This window comes from Trichechus manatus, unplaced genomic scaffold (genome assembly GCF_000243295.1).
Source record: "Trichechus manatus latirostris isolate Lorelei unplaced genomic scaffold, TriManLat1.0 scaffold00294, whole genome shotgun sequence".
Lineage (NCBI taxonomy): Eukaryota > Metazoa > Chordata > Mammalia > Sirenia > Trichechidae > Trichechus > Trichechus manatus.
Window position 1 is genome coordinate 1,414,362 of NW_004444230.1, and position 5,424 is coordinate 1,419,785.

General features: G+C 44.8%; 1 protein-coding gene across 1 annotated transcript in view; it reads left to right on the forward strand.

Annotated features, from left to right (window-relative positions):
* The first annotated feature begins 3,142 nt into the window (after nt 1–3,142).
* The window catches only part of LOC101350270 (keratin, type I cuticular Ha4), a 5,459-nt gene continuing 3,177 nt past the window's right edge, over nt 3,143–5,424 (forward strand). The window contains 4 exon segments of the mRNA XM_004390331.1: nt 3,143–3,208; nt 3,210–3,617; nt 3,720–3,802; nt 4,320–4,476. Of these exon segments, the coding sequence (XP_004390388.1) occupies nt 3,143–3,208; nt 3,210–3,617; nt 3,720–3,802; nt 4,320–4,476 (714 nt within the window).

Consider the following 5,424-nt stretch of genomic DNA (forward strand, 5'->3'; position numbering starts at 1 on the left):
TCTTGTCTTTGTGCTCAGAGCTGGCTTTGGGATTCAAGATCTCTCTTCTGTGTTTTCTCTCAGTTCTTGTTTTGTCACACCCTGGCCTAGACCAGTATTTTGTCTCTAACTCACAATGAGGTGTGATGGACCAGGCGGACTTGGATCTATTTACTTGGGTGAACTTGGACAAGTTAAATTTCCTCCCAAAATCTCAGTTTCTTCATCTCTGATACACAGTGACAATAATAGAATCTGAACACAAGGGTTTGTGGTGAGGATGGAACACTATAAGTGAAGGTATGTAGTAGACTCTCTGACTAGAAAGTGATCCATTGATGTTCGTTTCCTTCCTGTCTTACACTGTTTCGGTTTCAGTTTTCTCCTCCATAAAGTCAGGCCCTTCCAGATTTAGAAGTCTTTGATTCTAGAAAATAGAACTTATTTCTGAGGGAAACTGTTACAGGGTTAGGTAGGCTTTCGCCCAGGTTCTAAAATCACCTTAGATCATGCCATTGTGCATTTTCACTTACTTAGACGCTAAGAAAAGGCAATCTAATTTCCAATCTGGACATATTAACTAATTATGCAAGACGATGGCCATTTCCTTGGGGAGAGAAGTAAATAAGTATAACTTGGTCTTAGTTCAGGAAGGTACCATAGAGAGTAGCTGGGTGAGAGGACTGCTTGGGCAGAGAGACCTTTAGAGGACTGTCAAGGGTATGGGGTAGGGGGAAACAGGGTCCCCCACTGGGGATTGGAAGGAAAAACTATAAAGAGAGAGACAGCTGGCAGAAATCAATCTAAGATTTCCTTCCCCTAACAAAATCAGAGAAGCTCTGATGCCAAATGGAAAGTTTTTGCACTGTGCTTAGGTGTTCAGGTTCTGGAGTCAGCCACCTGAGTTGTTCAAATCCCAGCTTTGCCACTTACTGGCTATGTCTTTCCTAGCCTGTTTCTTCATCAGTAAAATGAGAATAATATGACCAACCTTACAGGCTTGATGGGAGGATCAAATGAGAAAATGTACAAAAAGCACTCAGCACCTTGTTTGGCACATAATAAGTACTCATTAAGTTGTGTCATCATCATCATTGTCTTCATTGTCATCATCATGATCAAGCTTTGCACAGAGCTATAAGGCTGGAGGATTCCCAGAGGATGAGTAGAGCCCATTTCAATGCCAAAACCAGAAAGGAGCCTTCAGTGGTAATACAACCCCAGGTGGAGAACTTGTCCTCCTCAAGAACCACCCCAAATGAGGTAACCAAGCCCACAAGATCAGGAACTTAGTAGAGAGGGTAGGAGACAATGCACCATCTGCTAACTTTTTATTCCAGCCACTAAGTTATGTTAAAATTTGCATTTTTGTTGATTAATTCATGAATATAGTTTATGCCCCTAGCGCTTGGAAGGTAAGTGAATGAGGTCTGCTCACCATTAGCTTAGCATGGGGAAAGTGCCCAGATGCTTACTTCACAAAGTTGAATCTTCCCAAAATTCTTTCTCGAAACTGTCTGGGCCAAAAATAGGAAGGATAAAGATTACATTAATAATCATTATTTCTCTCCTCCCTCAGCCATGTTCATACAGCACTTTACAGTTAAAAAATATGTTCATTCACAGTATCTTACTTTTCACAACAAACTATAAAGTAGGCAGCATTATTATATCGTTCATTTAAAAGATGAGGAGAACAAGATGCAGGAAGGGGAACTGACTTCTCTGAACTCATATAGTCAGTAAAGATGTGACTCCAAGTTATTTAACTCCAAATGTGTGCTTTTCTGCTTCTCCCACATTGCCTTTGAAATGCAGACACATCCTTCTTAAGTGACTTATGTTGTCTTCCATAAACAACCTTGGGACTTCTTTCCGAAACATGCCTTTGTTTCTGTACAGAACAGAAGACAGACGGAACGACAGGGAAAAGAAGGTGAGGTGGGGAAGTCTACTTTGTTAAGGAGATTTATTTTTGGATAATAGGGAGGCTCCTTAGGGTTTGGAAGAGTCAATAGGTAACGTGATCCTGGGCGAGATGGAAAAATGCATACTCAGAGATGACAGATCAGTTCTTAGCAAAGGCAGTCAAGCTGTTCTCTCACAGGCTTTGTGGCTTGTTTTGGGAGCATCTCAGATTGGCATAGTCAAAACTCTAGGGGTGTTTAATGTTCCCAGAAAGAGGAGTAGGCCCAGAAATAAAGTGAGAGAAATTTCCAGAGACTTTGAGGTAAGGTCACCATAAATAGATAGCTCTGAACACCTTGTCCTGATTTCCCTTCTTTGTGAGTCTGAAGGGTTATGCTTCCACACTGCCACCTGAACTCTCATTCTTGTGGACTATTCCCAACATAGTTTCCTTTCCAGATATTTCTTCTCTTATCTTTTAGCAGACTATTGCTTAAGGGCGGGTTGGCAAACTTTTTCTGGAAAGGGCCAGATGGTAAATAGTTTAGCCTTTGGGGGCCACGTGGTCTCCTTGAAATTATTCAGCTCTGCCAATATAGTGCAAAAGCAGCCATAGACAATACGGAAATGAATGAGTGTTGTGTTCTAATAAAACTTTATTTACAAAAAACAGGTGGCAGGCCAAACTTGGCTGGTGGGCCGTAGTTTGCCAATTCCTGCTTTAGTGTTACTCCCATCCAGCCAACCAGTTTCCATTTTACTTTCTCATTTCCCAACCATAAACACTCAATTATTTTCAATTCCTTCATGTACTAGCAAATTCTCTAAGCCCCCAACCAATACTTTCATTGATCCTTGCAGCTAATACACGATGCGTTTCTGCTATAGGGCTAAAACACGCAAGGACTTGGAAGGAGAGGGACACCTAGAAGAGTATTCATCCCAAGCTCTCCTTCCAGAGAACTGGTGGCAAAACCCTATGGATGAGGAGTATCTGATTCCCAAACAACTCTACCTCATGCCCTCGCTGTCCTCTTCTCTGAGTAATAGGGAGAGCCATTTGGGGCTATGATGATTCTGCCTCCTTTGAAGGCATCTGAGGAAACTCTGATTTCACCAGCCCCAGCATCCAGGAGGAACCTGATGTGACATAAGCTGAATGGAATAATTTTATGGGATGACGGGGGACTCTTTGGACACATCTCACTAGCATATTTTGGAGAAAATTCAGCTGAAGCTTTGAGGAAAGAAAACTATGCTGTATGCCAAGCCCCCACCCACCATTAAGGGTATAAAAGGGCCATAGAGGAGGGAGAGGCTCATACTTCACCCACATCCACCTCCAGCAGTCTACCTACTCTTCTATCACCTCTCCCAGCACCATGCCGCACACCTGTTGCCTGCCCAACCTGAGCTGCCACGTCAGCTGCTCCTCCCGGCCCTGCGTGCCCCACAGCTGCCACAGCAGCACCCTACCTGGAGCCTGCAACATCCCTGCCACTGTGGGCAACTATGGCTGGCTCTGCCAGGGCTCCTTCAATGGCAACGAGAAGGAGACCATGCAGTTCCTGAATGACCGCCTGGCCAACTACCTGGAGAAGGTGCGCCAGCTGGAGCAGGACAATGCAAAGCTGGAGGGCTGCATCCGTGAGTGGTGCCAACAGCAGGTGCCCTATGTGTGCCCAAATTACCAGTCCTACTTCCGGACCATCGAGGAGCTCCAGCAGAAGGTGAGGGATAGACTTTGAGGCAGCACAGAGGAAGCTGGCTGTCTTTGAACAATATGATATTCTCAAGTTCAAGTGATCCTCACCTTAGAATCTTGTTTTCAGATTCTGTGTGCCAAGTCCGAGAATTCCAGGCTGGTGGTGCAGATTGACAATGCCAAGCTGGCCTCTGATGACTTCAGAACCAAGTACGTTGAGACTTTTGGACCAGGCGACTCTATGGCCTAAGGACTCTATGGCCCTTTCATGGTCCTATGGGCCTAATGTTGCCTAGAAGGGAGGAGAAAGCCATTTCCCCTTTTTATTTCTCCTCTCAAGGTTGATTATGTAAAATCAGTTTCAAACAGGGATCCACACCCATATGCTATCTGCTCTTCACTCTACACTGGTTTTTCTGGAAGGGTTTCTTAAATCCCCCAATTCAGAGATTTAAATCAGTTGGTCTTTGAGAATGGATCAATTTGGTGATAACCAACAAAAATGAGAGGGAAGTGAGAGACTCCATCTCATGAGTCTTCTCAGGTGCCTTCTGGTGAGTCAGGAGGCCTTTGCAGCTGATCCATGCAGAACTTGAGGGAAATATGTGGACGACAACAGGCAGAAAGCAGTATAAATTCAAAGAGTCAAGATAATCTCACCCAAACAAGACAGGGAGGGGAGGAGGGCTTCTTTCCTGGATCATCCTCCCCCAATCTGTGTTTGAAGGTATGAGGCGGAGCTGTCCCTGAGGCAGCTGGTGGAGGCTGACATCAACAGTCTGCGCAGGATCCTGGATGAGCTGACTCTGTGCAAGTCCGACCTGGAGGCCCAGGTGGAGTCCCTGAGAGAGGAGCTGCTGTGCCTTAAGAAGAACCACGAGGAGGTGAGAGGAAAATAAAAAGGCAAGCTTCAGAGCTAAGCCATTAGCATTGGGAACCAGGAGGCAACACCTGATAGGTTCCCTGGCCTGGGACCCTTCTCCAAAGAACTCAAGTTTAGCTCAGAGAATGATACACTATATCCACATCAAGGAGTGAGGTGAGCTGCTAATTCTCAATCAGTTGGCCCAGATTGGGCAGAAGTTGGAGATGTTGAGAAAAAATGTTATTCAGCCCTACTTTCTGTGGGTCACTGTGAGGTCCTGAACTTGGTGATGGAGATGGAGGGAAAAAAAGCAGTAAGAAATGGCCCCTCTCTTCAAAGAGTTCACAGTGAGAGATAGCCATGTACAAGGCAGAGTGAAGTGTCATGAGATGTACAAGCATCATGTTCTGGAAATAATCCAGTCTGCCTGAAAGGAGATAGGGAACTCTTCTCAGAGGCATATCTTGAAGCAGGAGGAGTATTTCAATACTTGGGTGTTCAGTCTGAGGGAAGAGGCTGAGCAGTTACAGAAGTGGAAGAGCAGGGTGTATTTAAGTATGGCCAATGAGTCAGTGTGGCTGTGAAATGAGGTAGGAACTACACAGCCAAGGAGTTGATACTTAGTTCTATAGAAAATGTGAGGTGATTCTAGTTTTCTGAGAAAGGAATTGATGTGATCCCTATTTGAGTTTATTCAAATGCAATATATATGTAAATCTTTGGGAACAATCAGGGTGTTCCATTTAGTATATTCCTGACAGGGCTGGCTCACTTTCCTATAGTAGAAAGTTTGCAGATTCATTTCTGTGGGTTCATTCCTTCCCTTTACTCTGTCAGGAAGTCAACTCTCTGAGAAGCCAGATTGGAGACCGCCTCAACGTGGAGGTGGATGCTGCCCCAACTGTGGACCTGAACAGTGTGCTGAATGAGACCAGGTATCAATATGAAGCCCTGGTGGAGACCAACC